This window comes from Oenanthe melanoleuca, chromosome 11, assembly GCF_029582105.1.
Source record: "Oenanthe melanoleuca isolate GR-GAL-2019-014 chromosome 11, OMel1.0, whole genome shotgun sequence".
NCBI classification, from domain to species: Eukaryota; Metazoa; Chordata; class Aves; order Passeriformes; family Muscicapidae; genus Oenanthe; species Oenanthe melanoleuca.
In genome coordinates this window covers 15,796,133-15,822,903 of record NC_079345.1, presented here as the reverse complement: position 1 = coordinate 15,822,903, position 26,771 = coordinate 15,796,133, and the positions used below count along the sequence as shown (strand labels likewise).

At 51.1% G+C, this 26,771-nt stretch overlaps 1 protein-coding gene across 1 annotated transcript; it reads right to left on the bottom strand.

Moving 5' to 3' along the window:
• Positions 1-2,688: 2,688 nt before the first annotated feature.
• LOC130257786 (hydrocephalus-inducing protein homolog) lies at positions 2,689-25,757 on the bottom strand. The gene is made up of 27 exons (XM_056500634.1): positions 25,568-25,757; positions 25,059-25,158; positions 23,362-23,469; positions 22,992-23,111; positions 22,724-22,858; positions 22,324-22,523; positions 20,367-20,491; positions 19,582-19,783; positions 18,967-19,150; positions 18,511-18,610; positions 17,899-18,017; positions 15,792-16,015; positions 14,852-14,919; positions 13,871-14,106; positions 13,048-13,148; positions 11,666-11,801; positions 11,049-11,213; positions 10,566-10,718; positions 8,486-8,724; positions 7,877-8,132; positions 6,768-6,911; positions 6,457-6,600; positions 5,653-5,966; positions 5,303-5,471; positions 4,704-4,802; positions 3,818-4,026; positions 2,689-2,989 (listed from the first exon to the last, which is right to left on the bottom strand). Exons 2-27 carry the CDS (start codon positions 25,134-25,136, stop codon positions 2,911-2,913), a joined length of 4,107 nt encoding a protein of 1,368 aa, XP_056356609.1. The 5' UTR covers positions 25,137-25,158; positions 25,568-25,757; the 3' UTR covers positions 2,689-2,910.
• Positions 25,758-26,771: the final 1,014 nt, after the last annotated feature.

The window sequence follows — 26,771 nt, the reverse complement described above, 5'->3', positions numbered from 1 at the left end:
CATGGAGTGTCACGGCTTCTGTGCTTCACCTCTATATCCCTACAGTGTGCTGCTCTAGTGCACAGAACTTAGGAAGCAGGTATGGATAATGGGGAAGGTCACCTTTGTTGCCACAGTTACCATCTGAGCTTTGCTTCATCCGAGCAAGCACAGGTGGAACTGCTGATGGGAGGCACTGCACACAAGTATACCTACAGCTCACTTTCCTTGAGTTGGAAGAGAACTATGGACAGCAACATGAACTGAGAAATGAGGAACTTTTAAATAGGCTGGATTTAACACTGAACTAATAAAAGACTGATTAATCTTATTTATAACTGCTTTGCAAAAGGAGCCAGTTTATGCTAACCACACAGGATAATTAAATCAAGGGCTTCAGCAAAAAAAGGATAATAAAAGGAAAGGGTGGGTTGATATAAGGTGAGGGATGAGGTGATATTTTGCTGAAGCCAAAAGGTTATTAGGTTAAAGGATGAAAGTTTTGGTTCTCTGTGTTTTGTTGTTTGAATTGTTTGGATTTGTTCAGATTGGTTTGTTGAATGTTGCAGTAAGTTGAGAGAGGGGTGGGATTGAAGAAGTGACTAAAAAGAAGTAGGATGAGAGGGGAGGGGACTGTAAATTTGCAGATGACACCAAGCTGGGAGCATCTGTCAATCTGTTGAAGGTAGGAGGGCTCTGCACAGGGATCTGGACAGGCTGCATAGAGAGGCTGAGTCCAACAAGATGAAGTTTAACAAGTCCAAGTTCTGCATGTTGGCCACCACAACCCCTGCAGTGCCACAGACTGAGGACAGAGTGGCTGGACAGCAGCCAAGCACAAAGGAACCTCGGGGGACTGGTCGACAGCAACTGAGCATGAGCCAGCAGTGTGCCCAGTTGGCCAAGAAGGCCAATGGCTCCTGGCCTGTATCAGGAATAGTGTGGCCAGCAGGACCAGGGAGGACAAATAGACAATGCTTATTTCAAACACTTTGCCAAATATTTTTAAACAATTTTTGAACAAACATTTTTGAGTCATGCCTTTTTTCACCAAAACACTCAAACACTTGTGTGAATGTTTCAAATTTCCAAAAGTCAAGCTAAAGCCATCATTAGTACTTGCCCTGATTGTCAGCTTGTGCAACCTCCTGTTTCTACAGGAGTGGTCGACCCACAGGGTCTGCAAATCCTGCAGTTGAGGCAAGTGGATATCACTAAATACCCTTCCTTTGGTAAATTTAAAAATATTCATATTTCAGTGGACACGTTCTCTGATGCAGTTTTTGCTTCTGTCCACACAACTGAAACAGGTAATCATGCCTATCAACATTTTTTGCAAGCTTTTACTTCATTGGGTATGCCCCAAGAAGTAAAAACAGACAATGGTACCCCATATATATCTCAAAAATTTGCCACATTTTTAAAGGATTGGAGTGTTCATCACATCTTTGGTATTCCCCATTCTCCCACAAGCGATTATTGAGAGGGCACATCAAACATTAAAACATATTCTTGATCAACAGAAGGGGGGAGTAGATGTCACAGCACAGATATGGTTGAACAAAGAAAAAAAGATGCTTTAAGCAAGTATTAAGCAGATACATTATAGTAAAGCTATGAAATGCAAGTTGATAAATAAATGACAAGGTTACAGAAGTTTCCTTTTAGTTGTACTGAGAGGAAGAATTGTGGGAATCCTTAAAATTAGAGGGTTTTGGGAAAGCTGCAAAAAGCAGGCCTCAGAAAAAGCAGAACTCTTAATTAGAGTTAAGCAGTAGCCATAAGATTTGTCAGCAAAATGTTATATGACATGTAGGAAGCAAGGACAAATAGAACAATGGTCTGTGTATTAAAGCTTGGCTAGAAGCAAAAACGCACAAGTTAGAGCAGCAGTTTTCACTTTAGAACACTTTTGTCTTTGGGAGTGCACCTCATGCAGGCTGCTCTTCTGGAGTTTGAAATCCCATGCTTGATGGGAAAGTGTGCACAAGGTAGAGGAAGAGCTGCAGTATAAGCCAAGCCTTGCAGGGTTCCCTTGCACCTGGCAAGGAGCAAGTGCTACATGAGGTCCTTGCATGCCCCAGCAGGCTTCCTGCTGCTTGTGTCTGCAGATCCAACTAAGATGCAGTCATGTCCAGAGATAAAATCCTGAAGTAGCTCCATAGATGCTTTGGTGCTTTGTGTCTGGGAGTTCTGCAATGCCAAAGACTGTAAATCTGTAGATTTCCAACCAAACCTACTTACATTATAGCCCTTTAGACTTGCCTATATTTTATACCGCATTGACAATATTTAGGTACTGAATTAGCAATAACTTTAGTCATAGTGATCCACATAACCTTACACCTCACACTGGACCAAGAGTCCTCTCTGTACAAGTCTGCCACAATCCCCAAGGTTATCTGGGCCAAAGTACCACCAAGGCAACGCATTTGCGATGAGATCATCATCCGTGATCATCACAAGGGTGTCATGGGCTTCATGATACGGGTTTAGAGTATTAGCTATCCAATTCCAGTGGCAAGGGACATGATGGGACTTCAAGTCATGGTTAAGGCTGGCCATAAAAGCTCCAGGTACTTCACAGAGGTGGATAGAATCCAGCTTTATGTCCCTAAAAGCTTCATCTGGAAGAAGAGGAAGACTGCGCAGGATCTCAAGTAATTTGCACCATGCCTGGGTACAGAGCTCAGCATTCACAGATTTCTTAACATAAGACATTCCTTTCCCTGCTTTATTGGTAAACAAAGTATGCCAATGCCAATCCTCAAGGTTCTTATCACACAGTAGGTTCTTCAGTTCATTCATTGGGTCCTTCAGAGTAAGTGAATTTCCATATTGTCACATGTCAAAGCATCCACTGGCTTAGCGTAGAAAAACTTCCTCATGCAGAGCTTCCCAGCTCCTGAAAGAATTTTAGGACTGAACTTGTCAAGCTTTGTCTTCTGGAGATTTGGATGATTCGGTTTCAGATGAATCCTCATCTGATTTCAAGAGGTCGTCATCAGCACTGCAGAAGAAACCACATCATTCCCATTATACAGGTGTAGAAATAGGCAAAGTTGTTTCTTTTTTTTTAAATAACAATTTTTTCTGCTTAACATCTGTATTCCAGACCAGGAGAGAAATGCTTAATGGAATCATCCACCAATAACAAAAGTAAATGGGGGCTGGCATGAACGAGGCCATTTGGAAATCACCAAGTTCACCAGTTCCACTACAGAGAGGTGGTAAAACCACGTAAGGGCAAAGAGCAATAAGAAATGAACACGGGGACCAGGCCCTCTGCACTCTGAGGGGTAACCAAGAGCCAGGAGAAACAAAGGAAATGGCAGGTGAGGTGTGTGAGATGAAGCCAAAAGGTTATTGAGCTAAAGAATAGAAGCTGTTGGTTCTCTGTGTTGTTGTTTGGATTGTTTGGATTTGTTCAGGTTGGTTTGCTGGGTGCTGCTGTGAGCTGGGAGAGGGACAGGGTTGAAGAGCTGACCAAAAGGAAGTAGGATGAGAGGAGAGGGGACAGAAAAGCTGGCGGTCAGGAGAGAATGTGAGTTCCCCAGAACCATCCAAGGGCAAAGGGGACAGGGACTGCTCTGGCCGGGTGCAAAGGGGATCCAATGGAGTTGCTTTGTTGAAGGGTGTGCGTGTGCGGCTCTCAGGGAGGGTGGAGATGGGCAGTTTAAATCAGCTTGGATGCTGGACACATCTCTCAAAGGTTGTATTGGAGCCCCAGAGCCAAGAAAGGAGATGAGAAGGGGAGAGAGCCTGGCTCTGAGGCAGGCAGGAACCCAGTGGCCGTGATTCCAAGACAAGGAGCTGTGCCAGGAGAAGGCTGTGCTACCTGAGGCCCTCAGTCCATCTCTTCCACATCCAGTTGGTAGCCAGGGGTGAAGCCTCCCCAGCCACCACCACCCGGTAGGTGGGGCCGCCCTGCACGCGGCACAGCGCCGTGACACGGGCGGCGATGTTGGCGTGGCCAAAGAAGGTGAAGGTGACCGTGTGGCTCTCTCCCGGCTGCAGCTCACCCCACAGGGGCCGGACATCAAAAACCTGCTTGGGGAGAGATGGAGGTGCTGAGTGTGCAAATGGATGCAGAAGAGCAGCTGTGCCTTGGAGTAAAGCACAGTCATAGCTGGAGGGGCCTGTCCTCCAAACACAGCCAGAATCACCCTAATCTCACGCTGTGTCCATGCCACTGACCAGAGGAGGCATCATGGGGAAAATCTTCTCCCATTATCACTTATCCATGACTAAACACTACATTAAAGTAATGTCTCTCGGCAGCAAGGAATTTTCTGTGCTGCAGAACTGCTCTTTGCAAACACTTCTCACTGCCCTCAGAAGAACAGCAGACTTGGAGGTGGGAGCCCTTGGAGCTGGGGGAAGGCTCATCTGACTTCTGAAGCTCTTCCTTCTCTCTCTGATTTACGTGCTGCTCTCTCAAGCAGCTCCAGCCAAAATTTCCCACCAAAGTTTCCTGTTGACCACCTGATGAGGTCAATGGGAACAATGCCCTGCACAGGGGCTGCACAGAGAGCATCCTGGGACAGCCCTACAAAACTGCCCCCATGGCCTCTTCAGTGACCAGCTGCTTCAGCAGCACTTTGTGAAGGGCTTGGAGGGATGTGAGGTCCCTCTGTGGCCAACACTGAGGGCCACAGTGGGAGTGGGGCTACAGAACTGCTTTCTGCATTGGGAACATGGATGTGAGAGCAATCCCCACTCACCTCCTGCATGCCAGGCTTGGGGCGCTCCACCCCTGAGAACCGGCGCCATGCTCTCTTCCTCACCGGCCTCTGAGGCTCCACAGCAGGGGATGGCAGCGCCTGGAAAACAAGCAGCATGGGCTGCAGTGACCAGCTGGCTGGTCTGAGCAAGATCCCTCTGCTGCAGGCTCCACCACCTCACCACACCAGGAGCAGCTGAAAAGGGACCTGGGCACAAACCAAGCGTGAAAATGTCCCTGGCATCAGTCGAGTGTGGCTCCAAGCTCACCACAGATGAGACCTGGGCTCCATCTGCACCTCCTGCATCAAACTTGCCTGAGGGAACTGGGTGTCCCCAAGCACTCAGGCAGGGAGAGTGGGAACTACACAATCTCAGAAAGTCCCTTAAAGGATTCTAGGATGGCCACTTGGATTTCCTTGGTTTACTTGTGCGTACATGGCAACAAGTGGGAAATAAAGATGATTGCTTTTATGCTTCTATCTGAAAACATTCAGCCTCACTATTCATTGCATCTCTCCGGCTTTGCTTCTCCCGAAACAAAGAAAAACTGTGCAAGCTGAGGAGACAATGCAAGCAGTAGGTGCACAAGAAAATCTACCTCTGCTTCCAGGCAGTCCTCTGCATCTGCTGGCTGCTGGGCAGAGTTCTGTATTGTTTTTGGGGTTTTGCTTGGCTCCTCCACATTTTCAGCCTTGGTGTATCTCCTCAGAAACCCTCCCTCCTTCTTGGATGACTGGCGTTTGAACTTAGGTGGGGAAGGCTTGAATCTGGAAAATAACAGAACTGTCAGCATGGACTTGTAGTGGGAGAGAGAGATGCCTGCAAGAGCAGCTCCTCAGCGGGATGCAGCCGCTGGCTGGGTGCTGGCGTGCTGAGCTCAGGAGCAGCCACTGCAAAACCAGGCTGGAGCAGGTCTGTGCTGGAGCAGCACAGGGATGATGCACACACCTTATGGTGTTCACCTGGCCGTCTGTCAGCAGTGACCAGTGGTACTTGGCAGCAATTGGGCCGCAGTTGGTCATCTCCATGCGCAGTTCTTGTTCTGTGTCGTTGATGATGCAGCCAAAGTCCACGAACTCGGACTCCAGATCAAGGTTGGGGAAGTAGACTTCTCCCCGAACAGTCACCTGCTCCTCGTGAGGATGCTCCACGAAGCGCATCCTGAGCACCCTCTCTGCCACCCGGCTGTGCAAATCCTTCTCATAAGCCGGGTTAAACCGGATGCAGAGATTAAGTTCCTCTCCTACATCCAGCGGCATGGGCTGCAAGGAGATGAAAAGCATTAATCACCTTTGTGATCAAGTCCCAGGGTGTGACAGCAGGAAACAGTAAATGTTCAAAGTGCCACCCCAGCGTGGGCTTCTCAGTCCACCCTCCGTTCTTTACAATGAGGATCTGTCTGCCTGCTCCAAGATTCTCTGCCCTGAGATTCTCTCAGATCTGTGGTTCTGTGCTCAGCAGCAAGACAAGGGGATGCTGCTGGAGAGCTGAGATGCTTTCCAGGAGACACCTTTAGTGCATGGCTTGCCCCAATCTGCTTTCCCACTCCCCTCTCCTCGTGTTTTACAGCCAGCATGAATGGTCCCAATTCAGATAAGATTTGGATTCCCTCGGCAGCTCTGCTGATGCAGCTCTGGCCGATTCACTGCTGACACTACAGAATAAACTTCTCAACTTGAGGGCTTCTCAACAGAAGTGCAGCACCACATCCCTCCTCTTCAGACCCCGCTGAACAAGGCCACAGACTCTCACCTTGGAATCTGCAGGGAGGGGCCGCTGGTCCTTGCTGCAGATTCGGAACGGGTGCTCCACGTGCAGCACAATGCTGAACGGCAGCGAGCAGATGTTTTTCACAGACAGAGGCTGGTACTGCAGCTTCAGGACATCACTGGGTTTCTAGAGAAACAGGAGACAAGGGAAAACAACCTCAAGCGGCCATAGACCTCCTTCCCCTTCCAAAGTGTTTCGCATTTTTCAGCCCCAGAAGTGCATCTATTTCTATTTACTTCCAGCCAATTTAGGAGTTGCACCTTTAAATGCCGGGGTGCAATCAGGAGACCTACCTTTTCTACACGGAAGGTGATTGCTGTGGAAGACATTTGCACAGCAGGGCAAATGAAGTTGCAGGTGACATTCACTTGCAGGATCTGTTTCTTTTCTATCTCTTTCCCCACTGTAGCATAACACAGCAGCCTCTCCTTCACCTCCTGCGTGCAAGAGTCACTTGTTGCCCAGTGTGTGCTGGCAGGCCATGCTTCCCACACCGGCTTGCCACCCACCCATGGGCCCTATTCCTGTCACTTATTCTTGGTGACTGTAATTAGTCTCTTCCCTCCTCAATAGCTCTCTTTTCTTTCTGTGCTGCTGCCTGTTTACTCTAAATATCTGTGCCCAAGGGTCCTGGAGCCAAGGAATGCACACTGGACTTAGGTGGCAGCTTCTCTGCAGAGTTTCATTTCCCCTGGAAAGAAAGGTCGCAAGCCTCTGCTAAAATCTCCCCCTCTAAGTTGCTCTCCAAGGGTGCTGCAAAACCTAGCTGCCCCTGGGACACCAGGCTTGGCTGAAAGACTGGAGCATGCAGGAATAGAAAAGTTGACAGAAGTCAGTTTGTCAATTATAATGATCCCTGGGAACAGCTTCCTGCCTGGCTAGACATTGCACTGATCATTAGAGCTGGCACACTGTGTTCTCCCTCTCCAGGACTCAGGGCTAGACCAGCCCTCTGCCCATGTTTGTCTTCAGAGGAAAAGCAATGCTGCTCCCAGACATTCCTGCCATTCACAGGGCTCCTGTTTTACTCCCTGCTTCCCTCAGAAGAATAGCACTTGACAGTAGTTTAATTTACTTGCTGCCTGGCCTTCTAGTCTGAGTGCAGCTTATTCACTCTGCTCTTCCTTTCTGCCTCAGCACGTGACAGCCGCAACCCCTGTTTGCCCGAAGGAGCAGTGCCTCCTTCAGCCTGTATTTTGGGAGCAGCAAGCTGGGTTTATGGTAGCTATGGAAACACAAAAGAGCCTTAGCACCTGATGGTGGCCAGCAAGGAAAGCAACTGGCTTTAAAACAGTTTCTTGAAGTCACTGGCTCCTTTTGCCAGGCAAAGGTCAAGGGGCTGCAGAAGGAGCTGCAGTGGGGGATCTGGCAGGGAAGGCTCTGCCCTCGGCAGGGGCCTCACCTGGGCAGTGCTGGAGCAGCCCTCCAGCACCATCTCCGCACTCTGGCCCGGCCCCAGGTCCACCTGCAGCGGCCGCACCTTGAACACGGGGCTGCCCCGGCTGCGGCTCCGGGAAGCCTTTTTGCTCTTTTTGCCACGGGGGCCGGGGCGCCGAGTGCTCTGCCCAGCCGTGCTGACACTTTCTGTGCCCCAGTACAGCCGCTGGGCGCGGCGGCCTCTGTTGGTCACCGTGAACTGGTAACAGCAGGGACTGCAGCTGGCACAGAAGAGAGATGGAAAATGTCATGGCAGCTGCTATTGCCCTGTGCTCGCTCAGCTGCAGCTTCACCCTGGCGGCATTCCCTGACTGCACATTCTGCAATGTAACCTCCACCCAAAAGGCTGCCCAGGCTCAAAGCTGCAGCCTGGCCAGGCCTTCCAGCTTTTCCATTTCCGGAGCTTTCCAGGACATCCAGCGACTCTCAGCTGATGTATTTCTAAAGCAACTCCTGTGGCTTCAGGGAAACAGAGCTGGGGCCTTGAGTATTGAAGAAGATCTAGCCTGAAGGACTATGGAAAAATTATTCCTTGCTGAACCCACAGGAGAAGTGGAAGCTGAGAGTCTCCTACCTGAAGTGGGACTTCAAGTCGAGCTCCGAACGCAGATTTTTGTCGGTGACAATTGTGGTGCCAATGCCCACAGCCTGGACAGGGATGATGGTCGTATGGCTGTTCTCAATGAGCACCTTCACCTGGTCCTTGAATTCCTTACTGTCATCCAGGCTTGCTGTCACAGTCACCAACACCTCACACTTAGGGTGGAGCACTCCTTCACTGGGCTCAATCCTCCAGCATGAGCGTTTCCTGGCCTGTAAGACAAGGCAAACATCAACTCAGGATGGGAGCCATAAACCCTGCTCTGCTGTGAGCTACAGGAAACAGGAAGGCTAAAGAGATGAGTGTAAAAACTCTAAACATTTATTATTTCCTAAATGTAAGCTGTGGTGTCTGGCAACAGCAATCCTCCAAGAATTTATACAACCTGTATTTTAGCTTCTTTTAACAGACTGAGGTCATTAGCCCCATTTTGCTCAACCCAAGGGATGCTCCTCCTCAGGAGAAGGTCATTCCCTCTCCCAACTCTCTTTGGAGGGCTTGCCAAGGAAAGCTATTCACTCTCTCCTGGCTTCCCGACAGCAGAGCTGGGTCTGCACAAAGGCTCAAGGCTGGAGGAAGCCACGACTGCTCAAATCCCAGCCCAGCAGCCACACAGCTGGAGGACACTGCTGAGAGCCTGAAGAATAACTCTGCAAAGCCAGCTGAGAAAAACCCAAAGTCTCCTTTCTTGAGGGGCCATCAGTGCTTCTCAACAGCCCCTAAAGGTCTGAAGCCCTCACTCCCCATCCATCATCAGCTGTGGACAGGGGCCCCAGCGTCCTCTGCTTTGGAAAAGTCACCTCTAAATGGTTATACCAGAGCAGGAAAGCAGGAAGCAGAAAAAAACACCTGCAAGACATGCACTCTGGTCATGGCATGGCCTTCCCAAGCATCTCATTCTCTGGTTTCTCATGGACCTCCCTCTACAGATGGGTGAGAGAGCTGCAAGTGCCCCGGGGAGGGAGGAAAGGCCTTGCACCAGCTCAGCTGCACAGACACAGCTCTGCAGGTCCGGCCCTGCTACGAGCATGTGAAACCCATCCTTTACGTGCCAGCCCACCCAGCCAAGCTGCACTGCTCCCTGAAGAGGCTGAAAGCAGAATTGCACTGTGGAGTTAGACACAGCTGTCCTGGAAAAATCCCCCACTTGAAGGCTGCATTATCCCCCAACAGCTGGAAAAGCAGCAAGAGGAAAATTTGCCCCACTCCTCCTTGGCCCAGGAGGCTGAGCCTGGACTCCAACACAACATCCAACGCTTTATCCACAAACACAAACAAGTCCACAGTGTCAGGGCTGGCTTTAACCAGCTCCAGAAGTTGAACCCACCCAATATCTTGAAAATCAAATCTTTTTTTAAAGCTCTTTTCAAGACCTTCACAGATGCCCCCTCCAGCAGGGAGCACATCCCACTCAGCCCCAAGCCACAGCCAATTGCCAGAGGAGCAGCTACAGATCCAACCCTGCTGCTTGTCCCCTCTGTGTAACCTCCACCAATGAAGCCACCTTTCTGTGCAGCTCTTCTCCAGAGATTTTCTGCAATGCTACGGAGACCAGGGGGTGCCCAACCCTCACTGTGCATTTGTGTGCAACAGCCCTACAGGCCTGACCCACAGGAGCTGTGAAACTTGCCTTCCCACGAGCACTTTGAGGGCAGATCTAACACCCTGGTTTCTGTCATCAACAGAACGTTGGCACAAAGCAAATGCAGATGCAATGGGGAATCCATGGGGAAATCCATGCCCTCTCAGGAGCAATGGGCCACAGGCTTCTCTTGATCTCAGCCCCCCCAAAACCGTAACTTGCACAGCTAAATATCTTCACAAAATAAAGAGAGAACTTGCAAACATCATCCAGACTCATTTGTGCTCCAGCCTCTCTGCAAACCATTTCACAGAGGTGGGCCTGAGACCCTGGCTCCTCTTGCTTGCACTCGGATGGAATATCCTGCTTCCACTCACACAGATCAATACAGAAACATTGCATACAAAAACCAAGTCAAGGGCTGCTACTAAACGTCCATTTTCACTGGAAAACAGCCCCACAGACACTCACCATCTTTACCCAGAAGGGTGCAGGAATGACACTGTGATTCTCCAGGTGGATAATTCTGGACTTGTCTTTCAAGACTGGGATAGTGCCAAAGTTGATCTCCCTCGGGTGGATGTGGACAACTGGTCCATGGGCAATGCACCGTAAATGGAGTTCCTGTTCCAGGAAGAAGGTAGGAAAGGTCAAAGAAAAAAGAATCTCAACAAGGAGAGTTTGAAAACATTAGCCAGCTCCTAGAGCATTCCTAAACTGGGGATAATGATAGCCCTTTGAAGCTGTCAGTGATGCAGACTGAAACAGAAGGCCTGGAGCAAGTGTGGGTTCTGCAGCGATCCCACCTGAAAGCCACAAGCTGCTTCTTGTGCCACCCATCCCTTCTGTCCTTGTCCACACCAGCCGTACAGCACGAGCTCCTGAAGGATCCCTGTCCACTCTACGCCCCGCTGCCAGGAGCTGCTGCAGGCACACATCTCCCCTGGCTCTCACCAGCGGGGATCCTTCTCTCCCAAACACGGCCACCTCAGCAGTGGCGCTGCACTTTCCCAGCTGCTGAGCCTCCAGCGTGATCGGGATCTGCACCGAGCCGCGAGCCTCGATAATCCCAGACGGCGCAGAGCTGCAGTACCATGCAGTGGCCTTCTCCTTGTGCTCCTGCAAGGGACAGAATCAAAAGCAACTTCAGAACCGAGGAAGCTTTAAACTCCTTAACATCTACCACAAGTGTGTGCAATTCACACGCACTTGTAAAAATTCTCAGAAGAAAGCAAAAAGGCAAACAACAAGATGCAAGGTGTAGGTGCTGAGCATCCCCAAGGGGGTCGGAATGTTGCTGCATCCACAGACAGCCACTTCTGTGCTGACAGCCTCCTTGCATCAGATTTTTACTGCCCTCTAAGCTCTCCCACTTGCAAACAAGTCAAAGACTAGGACATAAACATCTTCCTCGAGATGTTCAGTTGTTTCCTAAAGTTTTTATTCAGGTTCCTGTTCTCAGAAAACTGTGAGGTTTGAATAGAAACCAGCAAGGTCTGATCCAAGCCCTTTTGTTCCCCTAATAACCCCCCCAGTAACATTGGAGGGGAGGAGCTGGAGGCAAGGCAAACCTGAGAGAGCAGACGGTAGCAGCCGCGACAGTCGCTGTCGTTCACGAGCGTCACCTTCTCCTCGTAGGGGAACTTCAGGCAGCAGTGGTCGAACCACACGACAGGGTCGAGCACTCGCAGGGCAGGCAGCATGCATCTGGGCAAGCAAAGGACCCCAAGGCAACTGAGATACTGAGAGCATTGACAACTTTTGTCCTCAAAGAGAATGGAATGGAGCATGAGGCATTTGACAAATCCAACTTTTCACTGATACGCTGATACAAATTCAGTAGTCCTACACTGATAAATCACCTTGAACTCCTTTTCACTCAAACGCCTCTTGGCAAGGAGGGACAAACCCCGAGGCTTTGCACTGCAGAGGCTTCCAAATGCCCAAGCACAGCATGTGCCCTGCTCCCGAGCTGTCCTGGCAGTTTTGCCCCTTCTTTGCCCAAGGACACTTGCAAGGACTCCTGTAACAGTCCCAGTGGCCCGTGAGCTCTGGAGGAGCCTTTCCAAAGGGCACCAGTGCCCACCAAGGCTGAAGGAACACAAGACTCTGGTGTATCAGTGGAAATTACTCCCTTTTCTCCTACAGCACCGCAGTCCTGCCTGAAAACGGAGTCATCTCTTCCTGCAGTGGCGGGCACAAGGCTACAGTTCCTACAGCTCCCTCCGTTCTTCACCCCACGTGTCTCTACCTGACTGTCCCCAGCTGCACTTGCTTGACAAAGCTGCAGCCCAGGCACTGACTGGATGGCTCTGCCTGGGAGAGGGAACAGCACCAGGGAACTGCATCTCTCTTGTCATTCTACTGATACCCACAGCAGCATAGCAGGATAGAATTTTGCAACAGCAAGACCAATCTTTGGCCTCAGCTCTGAGAACATTACTCAAAAGACCAGAGGGAAGCAGCAAAACCTGAGCTCACCTGGCACATCAAGGACTATCTTGCTCTTTGTAAGATCTTTTGCCCTCCCCACCCCTGCCTGGAGCCTCTTCCCCACTGCATGTGCACTGTTGAAGTGAACCAGACCCCAGCTCTCAGCAGGCTGTTCACTGTCTCCCAAACCAATGCTGCACGGTGCTCACAAGCCAGCCCAAGTTCACCACTTGCAGGAGCAAGGACAGGCAACCCTTGGGAAGTTTGTTCCATCTCAAGCATCAAGCCCCAGGCCAACAATTAATGTTATTCTGGCTCCTTTAGGAAAAGGCCTAGGGTCATGCCTGGCTGGGAGCAGAGGGGCATCTCACCATGGGCTGCTTTCCCAGCACTCTGCTCGTGTCTAGATGGGCAGATGCAGCTCATTAAGCAGCACTTCTCCTTTGGAGCTGCAGCCAGGCAGCGTGCTGGTGCTGGATGCACGAGGAAAGACAAGAGGCTGCAAGGAAAGCCTTGGTACCTGGCTGTGAGGGGCAGTGTCAACCACTTGAGGCCAACACCAATCACGTCCACCACCAGCTCCAGCTTGTACTCTCTGGCCGTGTTGGAGCACAGGGTGACCTGGTAGAAGAGAAAAGAAGTGCAGCAAGGATTTGCTCGCTCCCAAAATCTCATCAGCCATGTGTGCTGTCCTCCAAACCTTCTTCCGTGCTACAGAAAGGGAGGATTTTGCCTTAGTTCCTCTGCTGCTCCATAAGTAGAGCACAGTCTTTGGGAGTAACAAAAGCCTTCTGACAATATCAGATTTGTTAACGGGACTAAGTTTTCACCTGACTGCAACAACATAAATGCAGAAGAAGTCTGCTGTCTTGAACACAACGAGTTCAGCTTTACAGCAAGAAGCTGAGGGCAAAGTGTGGCCCAGCACATGCTGGGCAGCTCATGACTGCAGAGTCTTTCCTGTCCCCACTGAAGATCCCTGCACTGAGTACTCATCTGCTGCCCAGGAGATGAGAAATGAGACCAGGAAGGAAAGAAAACTACTTTATACAATGATATCTCTCTCTTTAACAGCCACCTTCTGTCCTCATCCTTCCTCTGCCCACCTGTAATCAAAGAAATTGCTCACAAAAACACAAGAACAGCTGCAGTACTTGACCACCTGGTACGTGATTTCAGCTTGTGGTTTTGGAAGCCTTGAGGAATATTCCGAGTAAGCCAGCTAACAGAGGCCTCAGGCCAGTGCAGATCTCACTGACACGATGCCCAAAGCTGGCAGCAGAGCTAAAGCCCTCCCACACTGCAGGGAAGCCTCAGCCCCAGTGGCTGGACTCTTCCCTTACCGTGATAAGCTGGGATCCCAGGGCACGGACGGTCGTTCTGCAGGGACTTATGGCAAATTCTCTTGGCCCCACAGAACCTCCAGCTCCCTTCCTCCAGAGATGGTTACTGTGCCTGCCCATCTGAGCAAAGCTGTCAACGCTGCGCTCTCCCAAACCATCCCCAATAATGTAGAGCTCGACGGGCATGTGTGCCAGGGAGGCATTGCACAGGCGACACTCCAAGGTGTGAGGAAAACCTAAGGAAAGGACACAAATATCCCGTTAGGCATCAATATCTCCTGACTCCTGGTGTGAATATCCTGGCAGGATAAAACTGTGCTTGCATTTTGCCTCTTTGTTACCCGAACTACAGCTCTCTGCAGAGGATATATGGTTTGGCTGGCCAGCTCTGTGTGGAGGGGACATCTCCCACAGCCTGCTTACCAAGAGTCATTTGAACACAGATGGGGAGGAAAAATTATCAACTCCAGGCACAGCCCAGGGCTTCTCCATGCCCTTCAACAGTCATCACTGCCGGCTCCAGCAGTGACAAATGGCACAAAACAGGCACCAGAGAGGCACAAAAAGGATGTCCCAGTCTCAAACGCCACCGAGGTGACAAGATGTAGACAACAGGCAGCAGCACAGTTCCAAGAAGCTATGATAGAACAGCTGCCCTCAGCTGAAGAAGCCTTAGGAACAAAATCAGATTAAGCAGGATGCATCTGCTATTGCAGAACCATATTCCTGCCTGCTGCCTTTTTTATATCGTGCCACTTATTCAAAAGGAAATGAGAAGTGGCCGAACAGCGATGCTGACTTTCTGTTCCTTTGGTCCTCTTTGACCTCACAATGGCAAAAGGGTACCTGAGACACCAGCAGCCTCGGAATTAGCAGCCTGAAGAGGCTGTGGTGGAGGCACAAACACTCCTCTGCTCAAGTGCCCCGTTCCAGCAACACACAAAGCGCTCCCGCTCTGGCGCCAGCCCAGGGCACACTCACCAAAGGAGACGTCGCCGAAGTGCAGGGCGGGCACATCGAAAAGCAAAGTGGGTCCCACGACACAGCCCCTGCCAGGACAGAGCAAGGAGGAGTGGCTTTGTTCAAGGGACTCGCAAAGGCTTCGGCTGTCCTTCGGGAGGGCGGGGATAAAGCTGCTCTCAGAGCCACCCTGGCTTTCAAATCAACCCAGCAGCCTGTGCTCAGCACAGCACCATGTGGACTGGAGGCAGCCAGAGCAGAGCGGGCAGCAGCTGACAGACTGCCTGGGACAAGCCCTCAAGGCTGCTGTGGTCCTGAGAAGTGACTTTGACTTCTCCTGCCATCACTTTTCTTCTTTTTTTCCCCACTATTACCCTTTGCTGAGTGTGTTAACTTTTGCAATGGCACCAGTCCATGTCCTTGGGACAGTTCCTGCTGCACTGTTCCCTGTCTCCCACATCAGCCTTTTCCTGGCTGTGAAAAGGAGGTACCAGAGCACTCTCTGCACAGGAGCTGGCAGCACAGCTTGTCCCCCACAGTGTGGCCATTTGATGTGAGGTGAGGCTGCTGCTGCCCATCTGGGATGGATTATTAAGGGAAGTTTTTAAAAGCACTGCTGCTGGTGCCAAATCACCCAGGCTGGCCCATCTCCAAAGCCCTGGGGACCTTGCTGGGTGTTCAGGTGGGACATCCCAGAGCAGCTACTGCCCAAAGCTGATCCATCCCACACTGCCACAGTCTAAGCAGGAGGCATCCCTGCAGGGAGTAGTCACTCCAGCTCCTGGGTACCCACACAGGGCAGCAGGCACCCCCACACTAAAGGGATGCCAGAAGCAGAGCCAAGATTGGCACCTCAGGCAATACCATTTTTCTCTGCTGCACCACAAAATAAGGTAGATGGGAGATGATTACCCAGAGACAGCTACAGATGTGCCCAGCAAGCTCCCAAAGCTCTCCTCACCTGATAGTCAAGGTGACAGGGTTAGGGGATCCAGTCACATGGAAGCAGAATTGTTCCTGGAACTCCCCCAGGACGGTGGGACAGAAGGAGATGCGAATGGCCTGGAGCCTGTTCGGTGCCAGGATGCCCTCCTGAGGCAGGAAGGTGAAGCAGGAGCCCATGTCTGAGGCTGGAGGGACAAGGCTGAAGGGAGCCTCAATAGGCCCCTTGTTGAGCAGGGTTGCCTGCAGCAGCAGAAAAGCCAAATGCAAATACGTGAGGAATCTTCCTTTCCCACAGAAATCTGAGGTACCTTTGAATTAAACCGTTCCCACCTGTAAAAGGCAGAAGATGCCCTGTGCTGCTGCTTGGCAGAAGCAAAAAATACAACTTTGAACTACAACTTTGGATGGCTTTGGGGTTTTCATGCAAAGCAGTGATAAACTTCACATAATCACATAACCACTCTGGGGCTTCCCCACTGGCACAGACAGTCCACTTTGACCAGCAGCACAGAAGAGCTGCTCCTGGTACATTCACAGCCTTAAGGCCCTAAGAGCAACGCTGGGCATTGCAGCATTCCCAGAGAAATCAGCACAGAGCTGCTGCTGCTGCTGCTGCTGCTGCTGCTGGTGTGCCCAACCCCACCATGGGCAGGGCACGTTCAGCTTCCATTGCAGCCAACCTGCTTACTGCATGTGGGAGAAACCAGAAACCAAGAGGTACAAAAGTTCCTTTGCTTCCTTCCCAGAAACACTTTGCTCTTTCTAGAGAGATACACCATGGCTGAAGTGTGGTGAGGTGGCGCACCGAACTGGGACACTTCTTCGTGGCTGCATTTACATCAACCAGCACGAGACTGTCTTTTAACCTTACTGTGGTGAGTTTCAAACTCTGCATCACTCTTTGCTCTTTTTTACTTTCGCGTGCTGGGAACAAACTTGGGGTGAAAAATGCCAGTGAAATACATCTGCTCACAGCGGGAAATTTACTTTTTCAGCCTTGCAGCTGCCTGCCCGCAGCACAAACCCTGCCAATTTCAGCACGCACAGCAAAACAGCCACAAACACAAATCCACCAGCAAAAATAAAAACATCATTGTTAAAAAAGTTTTAGGAACAGTTAAATGGTTCAATGTAAAAAATAAATATGGATTTATCACCCGAAATGACACCAATGAAGATGTGTTTGTACATCAAACTGCAATTAAGAAAAATAACCCTAAAAAATGTCTCCGCAGTTTAAGAAACAACGAATTAGTGGAATTTGACATAGTAGAAGGAAAAAAGGGTCTCCAAGCAGAAAATGTTACCGGACCTAATGGATCTCTAGTGAAAGGAAGCTTTTATGCACCAAATTGCAATTATTTTTCAGCTACTAAAAAATTTGTCCTTTACACAACAACCGAAGCCAACAGCCCTCAAATCACTACAGCAACCCTAATTCTTCATTTGTAAAACCTTCCAAGCAAATAAGTGCCTTCCCCCAGTCCCTTTTGTATATTTCCCTCCCTCTTTTCCCTTTATCCATCCACCAAATAAGTCCTTTCAAAATTTCCCCAAATCCAATTACCCTTTTTTTATGTTTCCCCAAATTCATAACCCCCTTTCCCCTCCAAAGTTTTCCCACAGCCATGCTTTTCCCTACCTACAAGGGAAAGCACTGCCAAGCACTTTGACCAGTGCTGAGCCAGGAGGGTGGATGGCTTTCCTCTGACTCCCAGGAACAGGCAGGAGGGACTTGACTGAAAACTCTTTGCAATGGACTTGAACTCAAATGCAGGCTTCAGCTGCTTTTGGACAGCCTAAGCACAAAGGTGATTTCTGTCTGGGACTGGAACAAGAGCCTCTGAATGTGCAGCTTTTAGACCCAGTGTTGCTTTCACGTGTCAAGCCGATTTGCAGTAAGCCTCCCAGCTGATCCCCAAGGAAGGCTGCCCAGAAGAAGGGATTGGGCTTTCATGAACAACAGACACACCTTCCTGAGCCCATCAGCAAGATGCAGATTCCAAGAAACCCCCCAAATGTGGCTGGTATCACAGCTGCCCAAGCTGCCCGGAATGGCAGAGCTCCATAGGCTCACTGCTAGCCCAGGAGCCACCAGGACCCAGCCCAGCCCTGCTGCTCACCTCATATTTGGGGGTTGCTCTGACACAAACGTTCCCGATGTTCAGTTCCTCAAATCTGAAGCGCAGCCGGGGCCCGAGGCCTTCCCCTGTGAGGTGCAGGGGCAGCCTGTTCTCACGGCCTGGGGAGAGATTGCTCTTTCAGCCCAGGAATTCCTCCTGCTAGCCTGCATTCTCCAGGCTGCCTTAGTGCTAGTCCCTGACTCTGAGCTGCATGAGACCAGCTCCTGCTGTTCCAGGAGAAGATATGGACCCTTCTCTTCCCTCAGGAGATATGCTACACCCACAGAGACCATCCTTTCTTCTAGCCCTCTGTTGATAGTGGAACTTTAGGGAATGCCAGAAACTGTGTTCTTCCTCTTTCTGGGTGCACCTCAGAGAGTGTTTTTCCCAAGGGAGGAGGAGCACACTAAATACAGGCAGCATTCAGAGGAGCTGAGAGGGAACAAATCAAACGAGAGGGCATACCCCGGCAGCTGCAGGGACAGTGGGATGTGCCAGCACTGCCCTGCTGAGCACAGACCCTTCCCAGCAATCCCACAGGATCCCAGGGAGCTGGGGGAGCACCTGCACCTCACCTTTACTGGGTGAGAGAGGCAGGGCAAGGAGTCGTACCTGTGATGTCACAGTAAACTGTCTGCTGGTAGAGCCGGGCTGCCTGGGGCTTGAACAACACGCTGATTCTAGCCCAACATTTGGGCCTGATCTCGCCCTCCTACAGCAGAAGGAGACAGCAAAACATTTCCCTTCCAACTTCCCATTTCTTGTTTTCAACCACAGTCCTGTAAGCCTTTCTTTAGAGCATCAGGGACAAACAAGGAGTGAGTAACACTCATCAACAACCCTGACAACAGAGTCTGGAAGCTTCAGTCAGCCTCCTGCTGCCTGCCAGGAGCACACAGGGCAGAAACGCTCTTTGCAAGCAGCACTCTGAGCTCAGCAGAATGCAGATGGCTTCTCTCATGGCACACAAAGCCAGCTGAGGCAGGGATGGGTCAAGTGACCTTCTTCAGGGATGAGCAGGAGGAGGAGGAAGAGAAGCAGGAAGGGAGGTTCTCTGCCATCACTTACCTTCGGCCAAAGGGAGAAAACCCCATCAGAGAGCAGCATGGGATCTTCTCCCAGCTTTGCCCTCTCACTCTGGAGGCTGCGGGCGACAAGAGCAAAGCGTTCTTGGCCAGTGGCGTCCATTCCACACTCCATCAGAAAATGAGACAACTTGTCCTTTTCCTGCCGACACAGCCCGAGATACTGCCTGCAGCCACAGGAGAGACAAAGCCAGCAGCTTGTTTCATAAGCCACATATCTGCAGAGAGAAGTGCAAGTGCAGGAGCAGCTCCTCGGCAAAGGGCTGACCCTGAGCCACGGGGTCCCAATGGACCTGAGGATGGTTGTTCACTCCACGCTCTCCACTCCACACTCCACACCTGCAAGCTCAGGAGAGCTTTCCAAAGCCAGCAGCCCTCAAGAGAACCTCCTGGCTCAAAGCCTCTGCCACAGCTGAGGGGGAAGCCAGCAGCCACCTCAAGAGGCTTTTCCAGACACGGAACTGCTTGGGGGAGGCAGGTAGAGATGGGATGGTTTACTTACCCTAGGCCATTCAAAAGCACCAATATCACCTGAGGCCATAGGTTAGCTTGACCCCTTGGGCAGGGTATGCCACCACAATGGATCTTGCAAACCCACCTCAGCTTCAGGTGATTCTCCTGTTCCTGAGTGCTGACAGCCTTCCACTGGAAGCACGCTGTGATATCACTCTGGTTGTGGATGAGCACGGTTGTGCGGTTGGACAGTGTGATGTACGTCTTCTCAGCCACCACGGTATTCCTGTCCAGCCCGATGTCCACATCCACAGCTCTTCCATGAAGGCTTGTGTGGGTGTCTTCACCTGCAACAAGGCAAACGGGAGTCTTTGCTCAGCTCACTGGCTGATGGAAGCACAAGGGACAGAGCAAACCACAGGTCCCAGAAGAAAGTTTCGCAGCTTTCAGCTGAATTAGCAGTTCCGTGGGTCAGTATGTCTGTCGCAACCTGAGAGCTGCATGTGCACAGCATGAGCATGCCCTGGACGACCTGCCAGTATTTCACCCTCTAGAACAGCGCCCTACCAAAGGCTCCCTCATTTCCAGAGCTTTCAAACCTTTATTATTCCAAATCAACTCCTGGGATTCGTCTGGGCTCAGACTTCAGTATCAAGCTCACCATTCCTGTTGAGCTTCCCAGGTGAGTGCTTCCCAGGCCAGATGCAAACAAGAAATATCAGACATGCTTTCTAGAAATGGCATTTCCATGGAGCTCGACTAGGATGTCAAGATGGCAAATGACTACAAACTAGGTGACTACAACATGAACACCGTGAGAACTGTCATCATCTCCCTCTTTAAAGCCATGGCCACATCGGCCTTTTTGCTTTAGAAAGGGCTCTGCTCAGAGGGATGCAGGGAGTGCCCTGTGCAGTGCCCTGCACTCACCTGTGTCGTAGTGCATGACAAGGGTCGTGGAATAGTCACCAGTCCACATTGGCAGAAATCCCACTGTCACCTGCATGCTGTCACCGATGCCCAGAGTTCCCGTGGCCGGAATGACAGAGAAAGGGCTGCAACACAGAGATATCAGGACTCCTGGGGGACATCTGGGCATGTTATCCCTTTTGTAGTCAGTTCACTTCTGCTTGCTTGTGCAAGCAAGGAGCAAAACCCCCACCATCAGCAGGAGACAGAACAGACAGGAGCAGAAACAGCTACTGACTCTAGTGTGAGGAGATCCAGCCTTTCTTTACAAGATCCCGGGGGATAAAATGACCTCATCTGCCCCATACTCTGCCTCCAGCTCTCTGCAATAAGGCTCAAGGGTCATTTGCATCTTGCTTACTCTCTGCAGGCATCAGCTCCCCTTATTGACAGAGCTGGGCAAAAGTTATGGCCATGAGGATAGCAAGGACCAGGTACTCCTGACATGCTTTACAAACAAGCTGACAAGTGAGCAAAGCTGGCAACCTTGTGACCAAGACTCTCAGTACACCATTCACCTGCACTTTTGGTAAACACTGTGTGCAAGGAGGGTGCATTCTACTTCAAGTCCCATGGTACAGTTACCTGCTATAACCAAATATTCTTTTGCACGCTGGTGCCTTCACTGCCATGATTACATTACTTGATTTTGGGAGAATTGATCTCATTAAAAGCTGCCTCTCACTCCAAGGAAGACAGAAAAGTTACTGCTAATTAAATTACCTCATCTGTCCACTAACACCTATTGCAGGAAAAACCCCAAATATCCTCTAATCTTAACATGCCTTACTTTTTAGTGATGGTGTAAGAGCTGAAGTCAAACAGCTTTAACTGTTTTAATAAATCCACTCTGTTAGGTTCAAGCAGCCATTACTCCATCTCTATGCTGAAAAATTCTGTGCAGAGTCAGCAGATCACAAGCTCCATCTTTCCCTCTTTCATTGCACCCAGGCTCTATTTCATCTACTTCAATATTTAATTGATGAAGTTCAGAAACTCTTTTAAATCCCTATCAAGCAGGATCCAACATGCTCTGGGGCACTCAGTAGAACAGCTGGCAAGCACACTGCAAAAGGCTGCCAGACTTTATTGGATATCTATTTTGATGGTGACAAAACAAGGTCTGGAAATCCCAGAGAAAAGCTGTGCATGGATTTACAAGTGCCTGCCTACACATTTGCACAGTCAAAAGCAGCAGTGTGCTTGAAGAGCATCCCAGGAGCCTGCTTAAATAGCTTTGGCAGGCTTTGGTGGAAGCTCCTCTCAGACCCTCACGTTTCAGAGCAGAAAAGTCTATTTGCCTTTGACCTCTGTTTTGCCAGGGAAAAAATCAAAACCACTCAGCTGTGCCAGGTTAGACAGCAGGTCTGTGCTGCATTCCTGACCTCAGCTCCTACACCAAGAGCTCTGGCATCAAGTAACCCTCAACTCGCCACCAGCCAATGGTTTCCTTGCAGATACTGTGTCAAAAATGCATTATCCTCTCCAGTTCAGCCAACAGGAGGAACAGTTTGATTGTCTCCTGAGACTGACAGGAACAGCACTGGCTGTCCACAACACAGCTCACACCGAGCATCTCCTGAGAGGACCACGGGAAAACCACATGCCTGTGGCCTCCCAGAGAATGGGTCTGTTTGGCTGACAGTGGTGAGTAACCATTTCAGAAGCTGCTTGTGCCCAGGAGGGTGCAAGCTAGCTGCCAACACGTTCCAGCTGCCTCCAGGAAATCTGGACAGAGAAAGCTCAAAGGCTGCATCCTGCATAAACCATGAGAAGCAACAGCAAAGCCCACATGTCCTGCCCATTTCCAGCCAGGGCTGCAGGGCAGCAGCTCCCATGCTCTGCTTCTTTTGTTGCTCTTTACCAGCTCTGTTATCACCCAAAGGAGTTCTGCACAAGGACAGATGAGCTGCCTCACCTCTGGGTGCTCAGCTGGAAATGAGCTTCCCGGTTGCCAGCATTGCTGAGCAGCACAGTTTTCTGGGTGATGTACTTGACTGCACACTGGGAGAAGTCCAGCTGGTCAGGGAACTGCAGGATGGCTCGGGCACCAATGGCCCGAATGGGCACAATGAGCTCTTCCCTTTCAGTGACACAGACGAGCCGGTGGAAGTAATCCTGCAGGAAAAGAAACTGTCTCAGCACAGGGCGTTTGTCCCCATCTTCAGCGTGGCAAGGAGTATCTCCCAGTTCTAGATGCAGCGCAACTCCACTGGAACCAGCAGAGGTCCTCAAAAGCCAGGCCAGGTGCTGTGGCTGCAGCCTTGCAGGCTCACTTTGCAGAGAAGACTGCAGTCTCCGGGGAGCTGCAGACCCACCTTGTTCTGCCCAGGGGTGAAGAGGATGCGCACAGCCTTGGAGAGGCCCGGGGGCACCTTGCGGTACACGTCATTGGGGCCCACCAGCTGGAAATAAGGGGAGCTCTCCAAGGTGACCTTCACCAGATGAGAAACCTGCAGGAAAGACATGGAATGATGCTTTTGCCACTTGTGGAGACAGGTGGACGTGGCCTGTTGCCATCCTTCAGCACCATTCTGCACGCTCCTCTTCCAGCACAGTGTTAAATCTCCACGGGCCAGCACTTACCTTGTCCATGTTCCTCAGAACCACTGGCACTTCACAGACCTCACCAGGGCTGTACTTCTGAAACACCACCTCTGCTGGGCAAGGCTGAAGTGGGCTCTGCTTTGGCTCAGCTGCTGAGACCTGCAAGGAGAGGCAAGGGAGAGCAGGGAGAGCTTCAGCTGCTGGCAGGAAGATTCTGCTCTGATCCCCAGTGAAGTACAGACTGGCTGAGTGCATCTGCCCAGGTCACACTGGGCAAACAGTGGCTCTTCCATCTCTGCCCTGGCCCGGTCAAACACTCCTGGACCACACTGAGCAGGCTCAAGCCAAGCTGCTCTTTTGGCAGCCTCCTCAAATACCACATCCAACAGCAAGGGCACAGAAAGGCTACCTTGTCATGGCAGGCTAGAGGCTGGACAATCGGAGGCAGCATCTTAGCTCTGGCCAGCCTCTGCTTGGTGGTGAGAGACATCTCCTCCTGGAAGGTGGAGGGGGTCAGCTGAAAGGCAAAACACCAGCAAGAGCCTCAGAAACGCCCTTGTTCATAGAGCCTTTTCTTGGTCACTTGCAACTGATCAATAATTGCTGATCTCATCGTCTAGGACAGTTCTGGAAGGCCTGGAAGTTCCCTGCTGAAATACTTAGCATCAGCCAATGAATAATCCAGAGTGCAATGCACATGCTCCAAGCACATGGCTCTGTCCCATTAGCTTCTCCATGATTTGATGGGACATGTTTGGGCATTTCTGCTCTTTGGGCATTTGTTTCCTCTTTAGTGTCATTGCATTGAGGCAGTGACCTTTTCAGAGAGTGGGCAGCAGCTCTCAGAACTCCCCTAACTCCATCTCTGCACAACACTCAAAACTCACAGCAAGGAGAGAGCACTGCTGGGTGAGTCCAAGAGATGCAGGAAAGCAAAGTTGGACCAAGAGTGAGGTGCTCAGAAATGTGTACAAGTTTCAGTTCTCTCTGTTAATTAGCATTTGTGTTCTCCTTCTTGCCTTACAGACCCCTCCACAGGAGAAACCAAAGGGATCTCCTTGACAGAGCCTCAGCAGTGGGGCATCTTCACTCAAGTGAGCTCCAGACAGGCAGGGACCTTTGTGGCCCTGGCTCCACTGCTGTCTGCAGGGCTGGATCTGTGTCCCACACAGGAGATGAGAGAGAGCAGCTGCTTTGGACCCTCTTCTAGCTGGGACCAGCCGTGTCTCTCAGGGCTTTGGGCAGAGTTTGAGCTTCCCCCTCCCCTCACATGCCCAAGGGCAGCTTGGTCAGAGCAGCACAGGTGAGTGTCCAGCCTGACAGAAGGAATTACTGTGACAAAGGGAAAGGGAAAGGGAAAGGGAAAGGGAAAGGGAAAGGGAAAGGGAAAGGGAAAGGGAAAGGGAAAGGGAAAGAAGCACATGCTCAGAACTTCAGCTTTCCATTGGCTGAACTTGGCCCCGGTGGCACAGCCAGGCAAGACTCTGCACTGTCCCTGCAGCAACACTCGTTGTCCCTACTGCACCAGGACAGCCCCCATCCACAGGAGCACTGTGGAGACCCAGAAAGGCATTCCCTACTTAGGGAACGTGAGAGGCCTCTCAGCTGCCTCCTCTTGATAACCAATGCTGTTCTATCTGGCCAAAGCAAGCCCTGCTCTGTTTTCTGCTCAGCCCTGTGCCTCTCCCTGGCCGTCAGCCTTTCGGTCACTCCCACCCTGTTTTCCTGTTGGCCCCCATGCCCTAACCCCACCCTTGTGACACCCCCATGTCCCCTGGTAGTTGGTCTCTGATGCTTCTTCCCCTGTCCCGCTCATCCCAGGTACTTAACCTGAACCCTCACAAAGTTTTTGCCTTTGCCTCTGAACCATGGACCGTGCACGCACGTGGCTGAAATAAACATTTCTGTGAAACACCTGCAAAGGCCCTTCCTGCTTCTTTACCTGCTGTCACCCCAAGCAGCACCCAGATTGCAACAGAGCACGGCACAGAGGGGTGGGGAGGGGCTCTGCAGCTTCGCAGTGCTGCTGGACCACAGGCAGGGCAGGGAGAGGATGGACATGAGGGGAGTTTCCAGCCTCAGCACTGCTCAGTGACAGGTACTCACAGTCAGAGGCTTCTCTCTCTCTCTGAGCAGCATTCGAGTACGAGGTTCTGCCCCTCTGCCCTGGAATCTAGAGGCCATTCTGGAGAATGTCTTGGCTCGCCTGCAAGGAGCAGCAATGGAACTCTGAAAATCCAGACTCCTGTTCACAGCAGACCCAAAGGATGCACTGCTGTCCCCAGGCATCCTTCAGAAGGGAAGGACATGAGGCCACCTCACCCTGATTCATCATGAGATCATATTTAAGTGGCTGAATTTAGACTGATAGAAGTAAAACCCCAGAACAAATAGACCCTGAAGCATAACAGCCTTTTGCTTTGGCTGCAGTCCCATGAGCCACTAAGACTTGTCAGAGCCTTGTGGCACTTCTCATCTCCCACCTTTTCCATCACTTTGGGAATCCCATTTTCCACAATTAACCAAATCTCTATTAATATTCACACTGTCCTTTATTATGCCTTACAAGTTTTTGGTGGGAATGGAAGGAGAGTGAGTGTCACGTGGCTGCTTACCTGGCTAAAATATCTCAACTCCTTCAGATGCTCCTCAGACTTGTGAGGAGGCTGGACAGGTAATTCCCTTGAACAGGTAATCCCCACTTTGAGAATTCGCTGCTCACTGCTCAGTCTAACTGCTGGAAATCAGTCTTCAAGTCAGCAAAGGCTGCTTGAAGGCTGCAGACAACCTGCAAGATCAGAGTCCAGGACTGCCAGCGTGACTGTGCTGACATCAAGGCAACATCAAGGCCACTCACTGTGACCTCATTGGTGTTCCACTGACATCAGCAGCACTGGGATGGAAGCCAGGATGGGGTCTGTGCTGGCACAGAATCCGGGCACTGAGTGGAGCTGGAGAAGAGAGAGGTCAGAGCCTGGCACTGGCCAAAGCACTCTGGTGTCTCTGTTCCTGAGCTGCTCTGCTGCAGGATGTGCAATGCTGCTGCTGGAACACCACGACCTTCCCAGTGGGCACCTGCTTATTTCTTATATTAAAGAGAAATAGGTAGTGGTGTCCCTGTGGGGGGAAGAGGGACGATGAGCCTTTGCTAGATGGGCCAGAGAAGTCAGTGCTTGGGTTTCTCTCCAGAGAAAGACAAATCCTCTCCACACCCCTCAGCAGCTCCAGCTGCTTGGCTGCAGTGTATTTAATCTTAGTTTTACACGAAATGTGGTCATACAGAATCTGGAGAAGTGAAGACTGCTGTGGGATTGAGGAGGGGCCAGGACATCTGCTACTGTGGCACACAGCCTTGGTCACACATCCCACCTCAACTGCTGCCACTGGAACCCCTCAGCCTCTGCTGAGCCCCAGAGGGTGACCAAGTCCACTGGCCAGGAGCTTCCAGGGGCTTGGTTTAACCCTTTCCCAGAAACGGCTTTCCCTTGAAATACTTTTGTGGGAAATTGGAGAAAGATCTGTAGGAAGCCTGCCTGCATCCTGCTAAGGGGTCTCCTCGTGCTGTGGAAACACTTCAGCAGCACAGAGGGTGCTGCTGGCTAGCTCCAGGCTAGGAGCAGCAGTTTCCAGGCTGGATGGGCAGCCCAGGGGCAGGGACAGCCGCACGATGGCATTGTCTGCTGCAGACAGAGGCTGAGCTTCCCGCAGCTCAGGAAACTCCGCAGGAGCTTCCCCGGGCCAAGCACGGCGTGAGCTGCTCGCACTCGTGCTCAGGATAAGCTGGCACTGCCACTAGACAGAACTAATCCTCTGCCAGTG

Coding starts and splice junctions, on each gene's coding strand:
- LOC130257786 (XM_056500634.1), bottom strand. CDS start 25,136: ATGGCCTCTAGATTCCAGGGCAGAGGGGCAGAACCTCGTACTCGAATG. Junction 22,524..22,723: donor TCACCCCTGGGCAGAACAAG/GTGGGTCTGCAG, acceptor CTTTTCCTGCAG/GATTACTTCCACCGGCTCGT. Junction 5,472..5,652: donor GGCCAGGTGAACACCATAAG/GTGTGTGCATCA, acceptor GTTATTTTCCAG/ATTCAAGCCTTCCCCACCTA.